A 17,851-nucleotide genomic window follows, 5' to 3' on the forward strand; every position below is an offset into this window, starting at 1 on the left:
TAATTTGTTCTTTTTCCTAGGGATTCATTTCTTTTTTTTTTTTCCTTTGGTCCCATGGACCTATCTTGTATTATGATGAAGACTATAGACCCACTTATATCAGAATAATGTTTTAAAATTCATAAAATTAAATTCATGGAGACTACTGAAGAAAGAAATTGCATTAAGATATAGTTATCAAAATATTGAAGAAACATATCTGTAGTGTAAGATATGTACTACTTTATTAATGACCAGATCTAGTGGAGAGTCTATTAACTGTTATAATCGCTAAGTAGTATTGAATGTAAGTATTTAGAAATATTTGTAACAACTGTAATGTGATAAAAATACATGTGAATTTGTGTCAAAGTCATAGGAAATCATACACTACTATAGTTTGTTGCCTGCATTCATAATTTAGGGAAATGCTGAATTGCTTTTACAGGATACTTAAAATAAAGGTGTATTTTTTCCCCTATACAAGTCACAGACCTTTGAATCTTATCCACAGGCCCAATGAACATCAGCACACAGGCCACTGTGTGCTTCCTCTGGCACCTTATCAAAGGTGCTTCATTGTCTGGTTTACTACTTTCAGTGATACCAGGTTTGATCAGCAGGTCAGGTGGTATAAGTCTGATCACTGATTAGACATTTTCCCATCAGCCTTTCTCCGAATGGTCTTAGGCTTCATTGATGATAGCTGTCTAGATCTCTTGTTTTATTAGAGCTTGCAAGATGGCATTTTTTTTTTAATTCTTTCATTCTTTCTCCCTGCAACATTGCCCTAAAGAAAAGGTAGTTACCCTGAAATCCAGGTCATAGGATTAAAGCTTGATTAATACTTGATTCTTTTATCAATTTTCAGATAATGATCTAGTTTCCTAGCTGTCCCCAGTGGTGATCAGTGGGCTTTGTTTGCTTTTTGGTTGTAGTTTTGGCTTTGGTATTGGTTTGAAGTACATTGTGAATTACAGGAAACTTATTTATTTGATCTATTTCAATCAATCGCAGCCATTATTCTCTTTGATGTTCAGTTTATTCAATGTTAGGCCAGTGTGAGCCCCTCTAGATTGGCTTCTATGTCCTTTTGAAATGACCACATTAGTCGTTGGCAGATCTCTCTTTTTGGCACAGCAAGATGTCCCAGGCTCAGCTTGCACCATACCTATTTCAGAGTTGGAATAAGGAATTTTTCCAAGAATCTTTTGTTTCTTTTAGCGGGATATGGTATTTCAAAACAAGAGTCTAGGCATTAAGAAAATTATGGCTATTAGGTTACCATTATTTCTAGGTCTTTTCAGTGGAGAACACTATGAAATGTCTATTTTTTAAAAGATAAAAATGAACTATAAGTTTATTTCTGGTTGACATTTCAGTGTACAGAATTTTTCTCACCTTTTTTGATTTTATACCTGAAGTGATTACCTCTTACACTTATAATGTTAGTTCCTAATGATGGTAAGGGAATGGCTTATTTGCTATAGCCCACAATCTATACCTAATAGTTTCAAAATAACCATACCAATATTACAGCTAGCAATAAATCCTTTATATTTAATTTAAGATTTATTTGCACATTTTTTTCCTTTGGAATATTTCTCACTGCACATATACAATCAAAATATTGCATTTGCATTTTAAAGCCACTTAAAATAATTATTTTCTCTCTGTGGTTATGCCAACATATTGATATATAGCTAGGTTTTTTCAGTTTACATATAACTTACAGATTGTTTTTGTCTTTTTTGATTAAAAAAATACATAATAGTTTTATGTGATTCCAAACTAAAACTTACAAAGAAGACACACTCAAACAACTTTGGCTTCTGTCCTTGTCTCCTTGACCCTGTTTCCTTGCTCCCTCTGTGGTCAACTTTTTTTTTTTTTTTTTTTTTTTTTTTTTACTTTTGGTTAATTGTTTTAGTGTTGCTTAGTGAAAAATTCTATCTACCTGATATATAGATCATATGTACATTATATAGAAATCTTTATATAATGTGTGTGTGTATATATATGTGTATATATATATTCCTTTCTTGTACAAAGGAAAGCACTATAACATTGCTCTGCACACCGCTTTTTCCATTTAATAAAATACATTTGTGATTACTGTATTACATATAAAGATTGTCCTAATTTCTTTTTAAATAGAGACTCCACTGTGTAGATGCACCATAATTTTTCAACCAATTACCTATTGATTGTCCATAGATTCTTATTTTAAGGTTTTTATTGCTAATCACTATGATGTAATGGGCAGAAGTAACAGAAATTGCACTTTAAATGTTCAGAATTTATAACTGTCTAGCTCTGAATTGTCAGTAGTCTAGCAGATTGGAGCTTAAGATACTGGAAAAGTGCTTAGCAGTAGAACAGGTCCGAATGGCATGAGGTCCAGTTCACCCCAACCCCTGATTTCACTTCTGTGAGCTTCCATTTCTTCATCCTTAAAATGTGGTTAAGGGAGGGTGCGTGGGTTAAGAATCAGACTCTTGATCTCAGCTCTTGAGTTCAGATCTCTGGTTTGTGAGTTCAAGCCCTGTATTAGAACACTTAAAATAAATGCATGCATGCATGAATGAATGAATGAATGAATGAATGAATAAATAAGTAACGATAAGGAAACCTGCTTCTCACTATTGCTAGGGTTTGTTCAGACCACAGGAGACAGTGTATGCAAAGCAAGTAGCAGAACACCTGACCTGTAATATGCCCCCGTAAAATCATAGCTATCATTAATATTAATTTTACTGATTTCCTCAGAAATAAGGCAGGGAGTCCCTCATGGGTCTTAGTCCTTTATTTTTATTTTATTTTATTTTATTTTATTTTATTTTATTTTATTTTATTTTATTTTATTTTTTTGATGGGTGGACGCATTAGTTCCTCTCTCTACCCCTAGCAGCACAGCTAAAGGGAGGAGGGATGCTAATTGGAGAAGTAACTCACTTTGAATCTGTTCTCCCAAAGTATTGCCTGTTGGCATGTTTAAAGATGATCTTTTAACCGGAGTATTAAGATTTCAGTGGAAATAAAGAGTTAGAAGGGTGACAACAAGACTGGAGCCTCCTAGGAACTGGCCAGAGAGTAGAAGTTTCTTTTCTGATAGCTCTTCACACCAAAGCCTCCAACTGACTCCACCTAGGGCCCCACCCTCCTTGATGATCAAATCTGGCAACCTCCCACTGGCCCCAGGGTGGCCTGGTGTGCCTTGTTGGCTTGCTGTACTGTGTCAGGATCATGCCCAAGCAGGATGATCTGGGAGTCTCCATTTGAAGCAGTTTATTAGCATCCCCGAGACCTCCAATTCCCTAAGCCCTGTTCTGGAATGATTCCCTCTGAGCATTTCATCCTTGACCCCTAGGCTAAGCAGCTACTGGAAGAAGAAGAAAGGAATTGAGGAAGAACTAACCTTGGAATACTTCCTTGAGGAGATCAATTCTAAGCAGACTTTTGAAGAAAGAGGGAGAATGGGATCCCAGTAGAGGAAGGCAGGCCTCCTATTAACCATACTTCTGTGATCCATAGGACAGAAAACGGGCTTTGTATTTATCCTGAATACCTAACGGACTTTGGCTTCAGTCTTTCACCTTCCAGAACCTCTGTTTCTTCACATGTAAGATATAATTATAAAAATTGTAATACTCCTAGTTCAAAGCACTGTTTGTTTATGAGGAGACAGTGAGATTCATAATGTCTTGTACTTGACAAAGAAGACTAGGAGCTCAGGAAATACAAATTCCCTTTCCAGCTTTTCCCTTTTTCAAGGACTTATCCCATCACATCTTAAAAATAAAACTAGATTGAGGCACCTGGTAGCTCAATCGGTTAAGTGTCCCATTCTTGATTTCAGTTCAGGTCATGATCTCAGGATTGTGAGATGGAGCCTCATGTCAGGCTTCACTCTGGTCTGGGACTCTGCTTGGGATTCTCTGTCTCTCCTTCTGCCCCTCTCCCTGCTACCTTTCTTTCTCTATTTAAAAAAATAATAAAAAAAAAAAAACCTTGGTTGTTATAATTACAGAAAGAACTGAAATTTCTTGGCTGGCATGGGCATTACATTATCTCAAATTCTAAGAACTTTGTGTTGTCGGGGATACTAGCCTTACTTTACACATAATAGAGCTTATCAGAGCCTCAGCTTGTGCATGGTTATGTGCAGGGCCTCCGCTAGCCCATAAGTTAGCTTTTGTGTAAATTAGGAAATAAGACTCTTCCATTTGGGGTCAATCCTGTGGGCATGAGCATGACCAGTGGGGCTGAGGCTGCCCACTTGCCCCCTTGCCTTGTCACCATCATGCAGTACACAACTTGTAGAGATGTACTCAGACGCCCTGGTCTCATGATCAGATTCTGCCATAGATTGGTCTTAAATTCAGACCACATTCTTCCCAGTGTTACCTGGGAGTTCATTTCTACTTGATTCCTGGAGGATCCCACCCCACTGATTATCTTTTCTCTCTGCCTTATCTCCAGTCTCTCCCCTCTCCTTCTCTTCTGGTGTTTCCTTCCTCGTTGATACGCTCAATCACATCTCTACACTTGGGTATCACTAGGATTGGAACAAATCATTGCTCATAATTTCACCCCTCTGGCCCCCCACCAATGCCTAGCTCCAAACCTGGCACTGAATAGGCCTTCTAAGCAAAGTCTTGTTGGTAACCCTCATAGTCATTACACTAGGCTTCCTTTTATCTTTTATCATGGCCAAGTCTTTACTGTCATACCTGCTGTCCTCAGAACCTAGGAAGTTGCTTTGCGCACAGTAATCATTGGCATAAAGCAAAATTTTTCCCAAGAGCAATCATCTTAAGCAGGCACTAGAGGGCAGCAGGAGATCACACATGGCTTTTTTTTTTTTTTTTTTTTTTTCAGTTTCCCCTGTCTGGCCACAGCCCACTAAGGTGGGCTCACTAGAGTCAGGAATACATGATGAGCTTCTATGCTGACTGTTAACCTTAACAATAAGAGGGATAAAAGTCTGGAAGGGGGCGAGGGAGCCTGGGTACACCTTCGTCTGTGGGAAAGCCCACTTTTGGGTCCTCTCAACTATACTAGGATTCTTCACTGTGCCCATTACTTTCTTTAGGACAAATAGCACAGCAGAGCCGTGCAGGTATTTTAGCACTTAAAAAAATAAATGTGAAGAATCCTAATTTGCAAACAAACCAACAAATGGTATTAGCCACTGCTGTGGGATACTGGGCAGTGTCCAGGGGTCCCACTCCCTGCCGTGCAGAGAATATGGCTTTCCTTATATTTAACTGCTCCCTCGGAGATTTAACTGCTTTCACTCAGAATAAGTAAGGTTATACTATCACTTATAAGGTTATAGTACATCACGCTGAGCCTCAGTCTCCTCATCTGTAAAAGGGGGCAATGATTCCTACTTCGTAGTGTGATAACGAGAACCATATGAGATGATAGGTCTAAATCAGCTCGAGCTGCATCTCCTATCTGACACTCTGAACAATTAATGAGGAATTAGTCTCCCCATTTTACAAATGAGGAAACCAAGGTTGGAGAGGTAGTGACTTGCCCAGAAGGATCCTGAATCAGGTGTTCTTAACTCAGTAACTTTGGACTTAAGTTTTCAATTCTACCTTCGTCTACTGAATCATCTACCTTTGTCTACTGTGTTCCCCTAGGTAGGAAGTGGGTGGTTTAAACAGAAATTCCTGACACAGTGGTTAAATCGCTAGCAGATAACAAGGGAAGATTTTTGCAGATCCAGACTCGCACGAGAACTGAGTAATGCTGAGGTAAAGACCAAGGGCTGGAACAAACGACTCTGATGATGCTCTGGACACCCTAGAATTTGTAAATTCCTCATTGGGTTCTGTTTCTCATTGATCCACCAAATACCCCAAGATGTAGGTACCAACGTTATCAACATTTTTACACATGAGAAAATGGAGCCTCTGAGAGGTTAAGTGACCTGTCCGAGGTCACCCACCCGAAAATGGAAGAGGTGGATTTAAACCCAGGCAAGTCACTGTGCTGTGGCTGCCCCTCTGCAATTGGGCTTATTACTTGTGTATTTTGGGAAGAAGCTGTGAATTAGGTTAGATCAGGAGATCAGTCATCCCAGGATTTGGCAGTTTTGTAGACCTGTCTTCTTTTTAGAGTCTTCACTGAGGCCTTTCCTTCCGTTTTGTAGATATGTCCTCACGGGTGCAGGCGCACACCCATGCATGCTTATCTTTTACTGAGACACATAAACCTCATCAGAAGCCACCTCAGAATGCCCCCACAATTCCTGGGGTCAGGAGCTCCCCTAGTTAGTTGGTTAATCTTAGCATGACCTGGCAGGTAGTGGGCAGGCTTGAGTACCGCAGCGAGGGTGTCCAAATAGCATCAAGTCTGTAACTACAGGGCTGCATCTGATGCTTAGGACGACTACTGCTGTTTCGGGATGGGAAGCTGCCTAGATTTAACAGAGCTGTCCCATAATGGAACTGGAGGCCTAAAGACGTAATGAGTTTTATATCATTAGAAGTTTCCAAAAAGAAGTTAGAGGATGGTTTGGTGGTGAATGAAACATTACACGGGATTCCTGACTTGACCTTTAAAATGCCTATTGCCCCTGAGATGCCTTAGCCCATGGAAAAGGGGTGAGGGAGCCTGCAAGTGTTGTCTGGGAGTGACAGGAACAGAGAAGGCCCGAGTCCCTGCAAAGGAGACAACTCACTGTGCAAGAGTGAGACTTGGTGCTACAAGCTATCATTTGTACGTCAATAAAGTAAGGTTAAGACCATCTGCCTTTGGGGCTATGGTGATAAACTGAGATGTTGAGTTTGAAGTCTCATGAGTGTTATGGGAATGGAATGGATTAGAGGGAAAGAGGCTCATGTTCATCTGCTCCTTTATTCAGATACGTACCTGCAAACCATCGACACTACGTTAGATAGTGAACTCTGTGCTGGGGTGCAGATGATCACTAAAACAGGCCATGGTCCTCCCTTTAATGGAGCTCACAGTTTAGTTGGGGGGGGGGGCAGACATTCATTGAACTAGCACATTAAGTAAAATTATAAACGTGATAAGCACTATGATGGTGATGTAAATGTTTCAGTTGATGATACAAATTGAAAGTAATCACCGTGAATTTATGTGTTCAAGAATATACATGTGAGTTGGTTGGTGAATCTATGTACATGTGAAAGTATACATCTGAGTTGATTCCCATGATCCTTCTTAATGTATTCAGTGGGGTAATCTTCCTCCGCTCCTAGATGGTGAGGTTAGCAGGGCACATCTAATCTATTTTCACTTTTATGGACTAGACCGTGATAGACATTGTCACTTGCTAACATCGTTTCCAGCCAGGAATTATGTCCAGTCCAAGAATTTTAATCATATCTCTAAATCTGACAAGTCAAGTCTCCTCGCCCTCCCCAGTGGTGGGGCATGAAGAGGGTGGGACAAGATTGCCCTTAATTCTGTTTTTCTACCTTGCATTTCTTTTTTCCTCTCCCTCCGTTATAAAGCAGAGGGAGGGAGAAGTGGTAAGGATTAGGAAGGTCATCCTTGCTGTGGTCCCCTTATATCTGTCTTTGTTTTCCACTCCTGCCAGTTTTTAAAGCTAGCCAAAAGTGGGGGGCTTTTCAAAGGCTCTTCCCAAGGCTTAGGATGTTGCAGTTTCTCCTTGCCTGGTTGCCAGCGATCGATCCCCTTCCACCTATGTTTCTCTGGGGGCCTGCCACATAGGGATTTTCAGTGGGGGGCACCCCTCAATCTTTGTTAGAATTCCTTTTGGGTAGGACTGGAAGTGTTCTAGCTGCCTCTTTTTCCTGTGTGACTCACACCTGGTCCAAGGAAAACACTGGAGTGTTTTTCACACCATACAGCTTCCCCTGTTCTGCTGCCACAGGCCACTAGAGCTTTTGCAGGTGGAATAGGACCCTAGTCCACCATCTCCTCAGCGGTGGGGAACACACAGCAAGTTCTCCAAGAGGCACTCTTTTTTTTTTTTTTTATTGGAGTTCAATTTGCCAACATTTAGCATAACACCCAGTGCTCATCCCACCAAGTGCCCTCCTCAGTGCCCATCACCAGGTCACCCCAACTCCCCGCCCACCTCCCTTTCCACTACCCCTTGTTCATTTCCCAGAGTTCGGTGTCTCCAAGAGGCACTCTTGAGGCTTCTTCTTACAGAACAGGATTAGAAGGTAGCATGCTCTACATGTCTCACCTGGGGCGCTGGAAACTCTAAACATTAGGTAACAGCCTGTCTCAAACAAATCTCTCCTAAATCCCTCCTGCCTACTTTCTGACCTTGTTTTATTTCCTTGTACTGGCTGAGGTTTCTGAAGTTATGAAACGAGTTAGGATTCATCTCCTTTGTACGTTCTGCATATTGGGGCTTGGTTTGGGGATTTCATCTCTATTCTATCTTGGTGCCTCAATGGAAATTTCAATTGTAACATCCTGTTACAACAGCAGCACTGAGAATTATAACAACCACAGCATTAGCAGCAACAACAACTAGAAAGGATTGAGTGCTTAACCTTTGCTAGGCACCGTGTTTGATCCTCACAAGAACTCAGTCAGGTGGGTACCATGACTTATGAAGGGCACCCCAACGATGCAGGACCTTGACTGGGAGACTGGGAAGTTTGGATTGCACAGTGCAGAAGCACAGGCCTTGCTGACGGCCTTTTGGCTGGCTACTTTCCCTCTGTTAAGGATAAATTTGTGTGGGTCCTTGAGGCAGACCTCAGAGCAATTGCTTTCCTCCAACAGGAGACAGTAACTCCGCCTAAGAAATGATCCCATTTCAGCAATTCCTGGGAGGCCATTGCTGTAATAAAGGCCATTCTTTATGATATAAAAGTCTCACCCTCTTTCCCCCACCCTTAACGTTTCTAATTTGAGCCCCTCTGGTCCCCGTGGAGCCTTTAAATGCTTCAAGTGCAAGCCTATTGCCAAAGCAAGCCTGTCTGACTTGGGAGGCAGCGCCCTGCGCTGTTGCCGAATATTGAACAAACATTCGCACAGCTTTGGCTCTCCCAGGAGCCCTTAGTCTGCTGCCTTTGTTTTGTTTTCTGGATGAGGGCAAGCAGTGCCATCACCTCCTGCGGAAAAGCCCTGGCTGCCCTCCCAACAAGGAGTTGTCACTTCAACTGAGGCTGCCTTTTTTTTTTTTTTTTTTTTTTTTTGGTGGCAACAAAATAATACCCAGCAGGAATTTGGGAAGAGAAAAAAGAGAGTTCAGTTGGCAGGTTCTCAAATGAATGGGTTGTAGTGTCATTGGAACTGAATTGGGCTTAAAACCAGACATGATCCTATTTTGGAAGCATTGTTCAGAGGGATGGGAAATGTGAACAGAGGATACGTCTCTTCAAAAATGCTCTTTATCCTTGCCTGTTAAAGACAGCCTGTTTTAACTGAGCTCTCCCATCCTCTCAATGGAAGGGCCTATGTGAAAACCCAGAGGAGGTCAGAACAACTGGCAAATTGATCAGCTATTCATCTGTAAACCTTCCAATTGAGGAAGCTAATTTTTCACTTTGGGAAGCGTTGGCACTTGATTACAAGCCACCAGTTAATTGTCGGTCTTGAAATTCATAAATCTTGACTCTTAGACTTATCAATGCTCTGATAAGCTAGCACAGCACTTTGGGTCAATATAGATAATACCCAGCAAATTTGTATCAAAACTATTACTGTAAGCCTAACATGTTCCAGGTTATATGTAAAGTGGATATGGACACTTTAGGGAAAATTGATACTGTCTTTGTCCTCATGGAGTTTACAGTCTGGGAAGAGATGATGGATGGAACAGGATGCTACGAGAATCTTTCATATTAAGCCCTGTATAGATTGGTGGCATGAGGATGGAAGTCAAGGAAGGCTTTTCTGAAGAACTGGCATTTGAACTAAAGATGACTTTAGCCACAGAGTAAGGTTGGATCAGAAATAATTAGCTTTCACAATAATCATAATGTCTACAGAGGAATAATTAATGGAATGGTTAATGGTCTTCCCTGTTGTAACTCTCATCCAGATCGTAATTTAAGCACGATAAAATCTTTACAAAAAAAAAAAAAGATAATTGTTAATAAATGTGCACACAATACATATGTAAATCTCTTTCTCTGTTAAAGTCTCTGGTTCTTCATTTGTTGAGCAATGGGATGGGACCATGGGATGCTCAAGTGCCCTCTTTTTTAAAACCAGCCCTTAAGTTCAGCTATGAATTCTATATTGCTACTGCAATGCAGTTGTCAGCCTAGACTCTGGGCTTCTAACTCACCAGTTGGATTGATACATTTTAAAAAAAATATATTGGAAAAAAAAACAGACCAGCAGAGATCTATAACTTGTTTTGCTGTTAAACGGTTAGTTACATCTTTAGCCCAGTGTCTATGTGTGTTCATTTGATCAAGGGCATTTTTACTTCCAGCACCACATTTCATTTCCAATTAAATTAGGTGCATATGGTAAGATGCTGTGAGGTGTAGGCCATCTATGTTTTAAAATATGAGATTAAAATAGTCATTTAAATGACAAATTGGTTAATGGAAGAGACTGGGATCATGTGATGAAAGGAACACTAACTCACCATATGACCTTGGAAAGTCTTTCTTTGGGACACAGTTCCCCCTTGTGTAAAATGGGAGGGTTGTACCAGATTAACATTTTTCAAAGGTGTGCTTTTTCAATAGCTTTTGAAAGATGTTTTATGGAGAAAGGATGCCCCCCTCTATGTTTTCCTCATTGGAGATTCACAGTTTACATGTATGATCGCCTAATTGATTCCAGTGTTTTTACTTTAATTCATTACACTACCACACTGACCAAAGATAGAGTCTCCTTCTGAGACTCAGGTTCCCCATGATTACCTAGGACTAGAGCCAAGGTACCCAAACTTATTCTGTAAAGGAGCAGATGGTAAATATTTTAGTCTCTGTGGGTCATAGCATCTTTGTTGAAACTATTCGATTGTGCCCTTGTGTGTGCCCAGCCATACATAACACATCAATGAATGAAGGTGCCTGTGTTCCAATAAAACTTTATTTACAAAAGAGAGAAAGAGAGAGAGAGAGAGAGAGAGAGAGAGAGAGAGAGCTAGCTTTGCCCCATGGACCACTTAGTTTACTGACCTCTGGGTCAGAGTGTGAGATAACCCCCCTAATGTCTTGTAGCTCTGGCTGTCCTCTAACCCTCTCTCCTCAATGGTTATTCTCTCCCAAGTTTGAAGTCACCCTTCTCCAAAACTAGTCCTCTGGCCTGCACTTCCAAAAGTCATCATCATCATCTTCTTTCAACTTGTCTGTGTATAAGAGTGTCTCTGTCTGCCCAGATGCTGAGATGCCTTCTTCACAGCTTTGTTTTGTTTATCTTGTAACTACCCTTCTTTAATCCCTCTGAAGGATTGGTTAGCTGGAATTTTCCTTGTCTTCCTCCCTCAGAGCCTTTGATCTGATGCTCATAAGCATTTGTTGACAGCCAGACAGAAAAGGTGGAGCCCAGATCCCAGGCCCGAGGGCCCAGAGAGTAATGAATGAAGGCTGCATTTATTTGTATTTCTAATTGGCAAGCCCATTTCCAGATCAGCTGCATGTCACTGCAAGCTGAGAGCTAGAGTAGGAGATAACCCTACTTTTTCTTAGTCCTTGGTGCCCAGGGCTCTTGTCTCCACTGAGGCCGGAGAACATCTTAAGTTTACCAGGAATGGAAGAAGCTGATGTCTCGACCATATTCTGTCCCTTCCTGCAGGCCACCCTGTTTGCCACTCAGATTATGCATTACACAAGTCTGAGAACACCATTCATATGGTCTGTGATGTAAATGGAACTCTCCAGGTTGTACAAATCACTTTGCTTTTTGATATAGCCATAGCCATTCTCTTTTTTATGAAGTCTTATATAGAAGGCCAGTCTATAAAAAGAGATACAAGTGGAACTGCTCTATTTGAAGCTGAGATGTGGGTCTTAGGTTTCATCTACCCAGTTTCCCTCCTGCCCTCTGCAACCATCTGTTGAGGTGCTTCTTGGGATCCATAGAATTCCTCGGAAGGATTTCAGAGGCTCTAAACTAGATCACGAATGTCAGTCTAGCCATTCAGAGTTCTACAGTCTCCCTCTTTGATGAAGTCTCAACTACATCCCTAGCACTGTGCTAGACGCTGAAGCAGATGGGGGGGGGGAGCAGGAGACAGGAGTGGGTAACATGGTACCAACTCCAGGAGTTGAAAATACAGTTGGAGAGGTTGGCAGAAAATGGGATGGAAAAATGATCTTAACAAGATTAGGGTTTATCAACAGAAATACTCAGAGAAGAAGAGCCAGAGCAAGGAGAAAAGACTTCTGAAGAGGGTGACATTGGAATGGAGCACTGATGGGTGGCAAACATTTGAAGAGGCAGAGGGGAAGAATAGGGCAGGTGAGCAAAGACACAGAGGTAGGAAATGCTAGTTGTATGGATCAAGAGAGACAGCACTGAACGGAGTGTGGGTAATTAGATCTCAGTGTGCACAGGAAGAAGGCAGGGAAGGACTTTTGAACAAGGGAACAAATGAGCACAGAAAGAAAGAGGAAATCATTTCTTTTCCAGACAGGTCCACCTCCTTCTGTCTCATTTACCACTCATAACTGTTTTAGTTAGTATTATAACTCGATTTTACAGAATTAATCCTCACAGGCTTTTGGGTATTAGGAGATCTTCCCAAGGCCCATTGCTATTATCAAGCAGAATTGAGATTTAAATGGAAATTGACTTGACTTCAGCTTGTGTTTCCCCCATAACATGAAACTTCATGGAAAATATAGGACTGGAGCAAGTTTTCAAAAGAAAGTTAGAATTTGTATAAATTTGACACTAGACAGAAATTCCTTATTGGGAAAATATCTTTGAATATTTACATTTTACAGGGCCCTTGGAGAATCCTCTTGTCTTACCAATCAACTTTAAATATGGAAAAAGTGAGGTCCAGAGAAAGTAAGTAAGGAGTTATTTGAAATAAATAGTAAAACAAGACACCACCTGACATCTGAGTCATCAGACTAGTGCTCTTTCTAAGGCATCAGGAGCAAACCACTCTATCATCTTTTTTCCTTTCCATGGAATACCACCTCCTTAGCACGTTGGATTCTACGGGTTCAAGAGTCTGACCTTTTGAACAATATTGAATTTCTCTCCCCTCTCCAGAGACCACAGAGCTGGGCAGCAAGAAGGAACTCAAGTCCATGCCCTTCATCACCTACCTCTCAGGTCTGCTGACGGCCCAAATGCTGTCGGATGACCAGCTCATCTCAGGTGTGGAGATCCGCTGTGAGGAGAAAGGCCGTTGTCCATCTACCTGCCACCTTTGCCGCCGACCAGGCAAGGAGCAGCTGAGCCCCACACCAGTGCTGCTGGAAATCAACCGTGTGGTACCACTTTACACCCTTATCCAAGATAATGGTACCAAGGAGGTGAGTTCCCCTGACACAGCCACTAAGTCACATCTAAGTACCAATCTTCCTGCCACCTGCCCTTGTGGGCCAATTGTCTATTGGGATTGTCTTGTCATCATTATCATCATGGTGATTGGCATTTATCGATTCCTTTACCATGTTTTAAGTACATATATAGCTGCTATAACCAATAAATCCTCAAATCTCAAAGGCTTAATATAATAGAAGTTATTTTATGTTTATGTGGAGTCCCAAATAAATGTTTTCGATGATGAGTGGCTTCACTCTGAGAAGTGGTTCAGTGACACACCTTGTTCTATCTTGTGCCTTCATCAACCTGATGCTTCAATACTTGCTGTGGAAGAAGAAAGAACATGGAGGATCACACATGAGAGGTTTAAACAGGCCAAGCCCGAAAGTGACAAATATCATTTCAGCTCCATTCCATTGGCAAGAGCTCAGCCATCGGGCACACCTATCTGTGAACAAAAACAGGGAAATATACTCTATCTAGTGACCTTGGGGAAGAAGATATATGGAATTGTTGAAACCTAACAGTCTTTGTCTCAGTATTATACTTGGATTATCTCATTTAATCTGCCCCCCCCCCCGATCAGGTTTATGTATAAGTATTGGTTTGACTCCTATGAAATTGCCAGCATTTGATCTTTTTTTTTTTTTTAATTTATAGAAATAGTAATTCCAGGGAGCACCTGGGTGGTGCAGTCAGTTAAGCATTCAATTCTTGGTTTCTGTTCAGGTCATGATCTCAGGGTCATGAGATTGAGCCCCACTTTGGTCTCTGAGCTCAGCATGGAGTCTGCTAAATTTTCTCTCTGCCCCTTCCATGCACATGCTTGTGCGCTCTCTCTTTCAAATAAATATGTTTTTTTAAAAAAATGGTAATTCCATATGGTTCATCCTAATGTCATTCCCACTTTAGAAGTGAGGAACCCTCAAAGATGTTTAGTGATTTGCCAAAGTTGGTGTGCTTCAGAGCCTATGTGCTTAATTGTGAAATTATATCTCCTATTTTTCTTTTTTCTGCATTTCTCATTTTCCATTATAGCATGCCTGGGCTTGAAGAGACCATATAAATGATTCATTCACTGGTTTGCAAAACTATATTCATGGAACACCTTTTCTAAATGCAGTCTTTCATTTAGAAAATGAAATCCATAAAACCAAGAATAGCAATACCACTCCTTCAGTTGGGGAGAGGAAGGTAGACAAAGCATCTCTACTTTGTCCCCACTCTTCCCTCTGCAGCAATTCCCAGATAGCACTGGGCCCCAAAGAAGATAGTCTGGTAGATCCCTGACCAATACCAATAGGGTACTATGGATTATGCACTCCTCCTGTAGCATTCTATCGGACTAAGTTCTAGAGAGTGATATGTGGTCAGACAGAGAGAGGATGAGAGTAAGGAGGTGGGGACAGTGTCAGGTAGATGACCAGAAGCAGAAAAGTACATGATCTGTACAAAGACTGGAAGACATCCCATGGCTAAGATCAAGAGATAGAAGGAAAGCAGAGATGAGGCCAGAGAGATCAGAAGGAGCCTGATCATATAAGTTGTTGTAAACTAGCCCACCGGAATTTGGATCCTGTCTATAAAGGAGAGTGAGATGCTTAGGATATGCAGGAAGGATCCAATAGGATTAGATTCATGCAACTGAAGGAGCCCTCTGGAAACAATCCAGATGACCATCAGTAGGAGAGCAGTTAAATAAGCATAAAATGGAAAATACATACAGTGGAAAACTCTACAACAGACAAAACAAATGAACTATAGTGTCACTTAATATGAGATGAATGAACATAATATTAAATGAAGAATTAACTCCTAAAGGTATATTTTATATAACATGATACCCTTTCCCCTATTTTAAGTTAAAACAGATACATGCCAGATACACTACATTTTTGGAATGAATACAGGTGCTATAAATTATTTAAAAAGGGAACCAAGGAAATGTTCAATGTAGAATTCAGGATGATGGTAGTCTTGAGTCGGGGAGGCAGGGCAATGGCATGAGGGAGTCCTCATTACATGGAGGTATCACGTACCTAGCTGGCATTTTGGGTGGTGGATTTGTGGGAGTTTTCTTTTAAAGTATTAAACTAGGTAATGAGTGAACACTAAGTAGTTGGATATATTAGGCCTAACCATACATGGTGCAATAATTAGCTTAAGTCATGAGCATCATAGATAACCTAATTCTGTGCATCCGAGGTCCCCACATTCACTACAACAAAAAATCAAACATACCTATCTATCTATATCTCTACCCCTCCGGCTTTAAGGTGAGAGTTGGGTGTGAAAATGCGAATGTGGAAATAGGGAGCCCTGTGAGGAGGCTGTTGAAGCTTCCAGTAAATACCAACGATGATCTGACCAGTGTTGTATCAGTGCAGATGAGCGAAGCAGCATGATTAGCTGCACAGGGCCGGGGTCTCCAGGACTTGGTGGGTGAGGCTGGGAAAATCCTCGCTTACTGCTCCATAAACTTGGCTCAGTGCTGCCTCCCTGGACCACACTCTCCTCATCTGTAATGTGGCACCGTCCTAGCTAAGTCACAGGACTTTTGTGATGTGTTCTTGGCACATGTGGTAGCAAGAGGAGTGGTGGTTCTTTCCCTCCTTGCGTAGGAGTCAGATTCCCCATGTCTGGATTCTATGCCAGCTTCCCTCGGCATGATCAAAATATCCGTTTCTTTGGAAATCCAGCAAGATGTTTTCCAGGCCAGTTGGTGGGTGTTATCAGAGAAGCCCAAGTGTGAACTCAGTCACTAGATGTCACTATTCTCCTTGTAGGAGATGTGGAACACTCGGAGCTCTAGTCATTCATTCATTCAGTCGATTTGAGTATATGCCAGGACTGTGTCATGCCCTGAGAAGTGAAGAGTGCAACGAGTAGACTTGGGCTTTATCTCCATGGAGTTTACAGATTTGTATTAATGAATTAATGGAACAATCACCAGTAGAGACAGACTGCAAGGTACCAAGAGGAGTCCAGGCCAGTAGGTTGAAAATGTGTGATAGGAGATCTTGTGGAGTTAGGGAAGGCTTTCCCGAGGAAGTGACATTTAAACTGAGTTTTTGGGGGTCGGGCAGAAAGTGAATGTGGAGGGCTGGGTCTGGGGGCAGTGGGAGGAGCCTGAGCACAAGCAAGTTTGAAGACCCAACTCCTGCAAAGGCCTGAAGAATGAGCAGGTGTGGCCCATTTCCTTGAGAAACTGAGTGAGAACCCATGTGGCAAGGGCCAAGACTAAGGGCTGCTCCATGGGCAGTGCTGAGGACCAAGCAGCAGGGCCAGTCCAGGCAGAGGTGCAGAGGCGGCAGTGATGAGTAGTTTGGCACCAGGTGGTGGGGAGCCAGAGAAGAGTTTAGGCAGGTAGCCAGGCAGGGGTGCCATCTTCTCTTGGGCTCGCCTTCTCTTAGTCATCCCTCCTCGAAAACGTTAGTGCTCGGTGATAATCTGGCTTCATTGACATTCCGGCTTCTTCTCCCTGGCCCCAAACCCCAATGGTAGGCCCTTTTAAACTTGTGTTACAGCCTAAGGGCTGTGATACATTAGGTTTTTCCAGTGGAGCCAGGCTAAGGTAGGAGTAGGTGGGACAGGCCGACTGTAGGTGTGGAAATGATGTGGAGGGAATATGGTCACTGAGTGAGGCTGGTGTGATGAGAGGGCAGCCGTTCTCCTTGTGATCACTATTTGTTTTCTGACTGCTCTCCAAACCTCATCACTCCTTCTTCCATGGCTTATCCATGTCTTTGCTTTGCTCTACAGCCAGAGGTAGAGGAAACATGGATAAAACACGAAAGAACCTTGGCCTGGGCTCTGACACTGACATACAGTAAGGCCGGGGCAAGTCCTTTTTTTTTTTTTTTTTTTTTTTCCCTTTCTGGGTTTTTCTTTTCCTACCTGAAAGGGAAGAGAGGCTGAAAAAGTTTCTTTGAGTTTTCTGCAAGAGACTTTGTCTCAGTGGAATCAGGTAGCAGAGGCTCTGTGCTCTCTTTAGAATCCTGCCTCAACCTCCTGTTCACTGTGTGATGCTGAATCATTTCAAACCTCAGTTCCCACATCTGTAAAATGTGATCTTTATGGAGATCAAATGAGATAACAGATGCCTAGTGCCTGGCACATAGCATGTGATAGACAAACATTTTTTCTGTGAATAAGATAAGAATGATGTTCATCTAAACTTGACCCTTCTAGTTTTTTTTTAATGATTCCTTTGGTACTTCCTCTTCTATGTAGTACTGGCTAACTTTACAGAAGCCCAAAATGCGACATTTTAGAGTAAGATCTGTGTTTTTGCATGGAAGAGGTCACTGGTTAACTCATAATGGCAGATCATGATTGGAGGGATTATAGGAACATTTTCTCACTTTATAAACATTGCTGGAGTTCATATTCTGTTGGTAAGGGATACCGTAGGTGGAGTTACCCATGAGTA

The 17,851-nt window shown here is 41.8% G+C and overlaps 1 protein-coding gene across 1 annotated transcript in view; it reads left to right on the plus strand.

The window, feature by feature from the left end:
• ASTN2 (astrotactin 2) overlaps positions 1 to 17,851 on the plus strand; it is an 861,071-nt gene that overhangs the window by 655,346 nt on the left and 187,874 nt on the right. The window contains exon 17 of the mRNA XM_041762437.1: positions 13,141 to 13,406. Coding sequence (XP_041618371.1) covers positions 13,141 to 13,406 — 266 coding nt within the window. The remainder of the gene's footprint in view (positions 1 to 13,140; positions 13,407 to 17,851) is intronic.

Source organism: Vulpes lagopus, chromosome 7 (assembly GCF_018345385.1).
Source record: "Vulpes lagopus strain Blue_001 chromosome 7, ASM1834538v1, whole genome shotgun sequence".
NCBI classification, from domain to species: Eukaryota; Metazoa; Chordata; class Mammalia; order Carnivora; family Canidae; genus Vulpes; species Vulpes lagopus.